Raw genomic sequence first — 1,475 nt, forward strand, 5'->3', positions numbered from 1 at the left:
AAACATTTACATTAAACATTTAAACATTTTTAATTTATTTATCTTATGCCCACAATTTTATTTATTGAATTTTCTATTTTTGTTATTCAAGTTAAAATATATATATATATATATATGTATTTGTGTGTTGATAAGCCTGAGTGGTCTTTTGACTGACTGTTGTATTTGCTCAAATAATTGTTATGGGCAGGTTACAATATAAAAATGTTTGTCATAATCATGTCTTATGATTATTTGACAGGAGTTTTACCTTTAAACTGTAAGTGTCTTTAATTTAGTTATAATTTAAATACAATAAAAATTAAACCCAGACTTAAAATAATTATCATTTTGATCCAAACATTGGTAATGTCTGACTGGGCCTCGTGGCTCTTTATGTTCAATAAATTGAGCCCCGAGGTCAAAAAGGTTAAGAACCCCTGGTTTAGTTCATTAGCTAAATGAAAAGAATACATATTAGAATACTAACAATTATTTGACTGGATAACAGCTCCTCAGCAAACCCTGTGAGAAACTAGTTCTGACAGGGGCAATGCATTAGACGCAGTCTCAGAGCAGGACGCAAGTAAAAAAAAAAAAAAACCAATAAAATTTTCATTATGCAACTCAGTCAGAGATGCACAATGTCTTACATCTCATGGACTATAAACCAGGTTATATTAATCTCTTCAAGGAATGGTGAGATTTTGATTTAATATGCACTAAAAAAAAGTGAAAAGTGTTTGTTGACCAGTTAAACTAACCGTGCAATTTAAGTTAAAACATATTACTGAGGAGGAGCATGACTCGTCTGCCATCAGAGATGGCTGGTGTCCAGAGAAAGCACCTTATTGAAGAGGAAAGCTCTGCCGGTGGCGCCGGTGAAGCGTGTGGAGATGAGCTCAGCCCGGTTGGTCAGGATGGTGTCACAGTTGGCACAAGAGAAGAGGCGACTCCCACCAATGTGATCGAGGAAGATGCGTCCCATTTTGTCTCTTTGCAGCAAATCTACAGATCTTTCTAGATGATGTCTGTCTCTGTAAGATACAAATACTGCACATTTAATTTCAGTATATATATTGGATTATTGGATTACTTTGCAGGCAATTTTATTATAGTTTGATAATGTAATAAACCATGAAGGCTTTGAGTAGATTTGTTTCTTATTTAAACTTTGTTATAAATGCTTTAAAGAAGACAAGAACCGTTTAGGAATCTGCAAAAAAACTCACACAACTAGAAGGAAGAATAAACTTCCACATCAACATTTGATAAATTTAAGTTAGATGGGGGAAAAACATTTTGTGTCACTCAAACATACTAGCATCAAACATTTAAAACACATTGCTTCAGTGGTTCCCAAACTTTTTATCTTCTGACCCACAAAATATTCATGGCAAAAATTTGTGATCCCAAATATTACTGGTCTGAGTACACAAACTTTGTTAATAACCCTAAAAACAAAAGGCTACACAAATATAAATACTTATTTATAC

At 33.2% G+C, this 1,475-nt stretch overlaps 1 protein-coding gene across 1 annotated transcript in view; it reads right to left on the reverse strand.

Moving 5' to 3' along the window:
* The window catches only part of LOC106525690 (protein yippee-like 5), a gene marked incomplete at its 5' end in the record, with an annotated part of 2,521 nt that extends 1,505 nt beyond the window's left edge, over positions 1–1,016 (reverse strand). Inside the window, 1 exon segment of the mRNA XM_014020001.1 lies at positions 827–1,016. Coding sequence (XP_013875455.1) covers positions 827–967 — 141 coding nt within the window.
* Between the last annotated feature and the right edge of the window lie 459 nt (positions 1,017–1,475).

The sequence above is a fragment of the Austrofundulus limnaeus genome, unplaced genomic scaffold (assembly GCF_001266775.1).
Source record: "Austrofundulus limnaeus strain Quisiro unplaced genomic scaffold, Austrofundulus_limnaeus-1.0 Scaffold237, whole genome shotgun sequence".
In the NCBI taxonomy this organism is placed as follows: domain Eukaryota; kingdom Metazoa; phylum Chordata; class Actinopteri; order Cyprinodontiformes; family Rivulidae; genus Austrofundulus; species Austrofundulus limnaeus.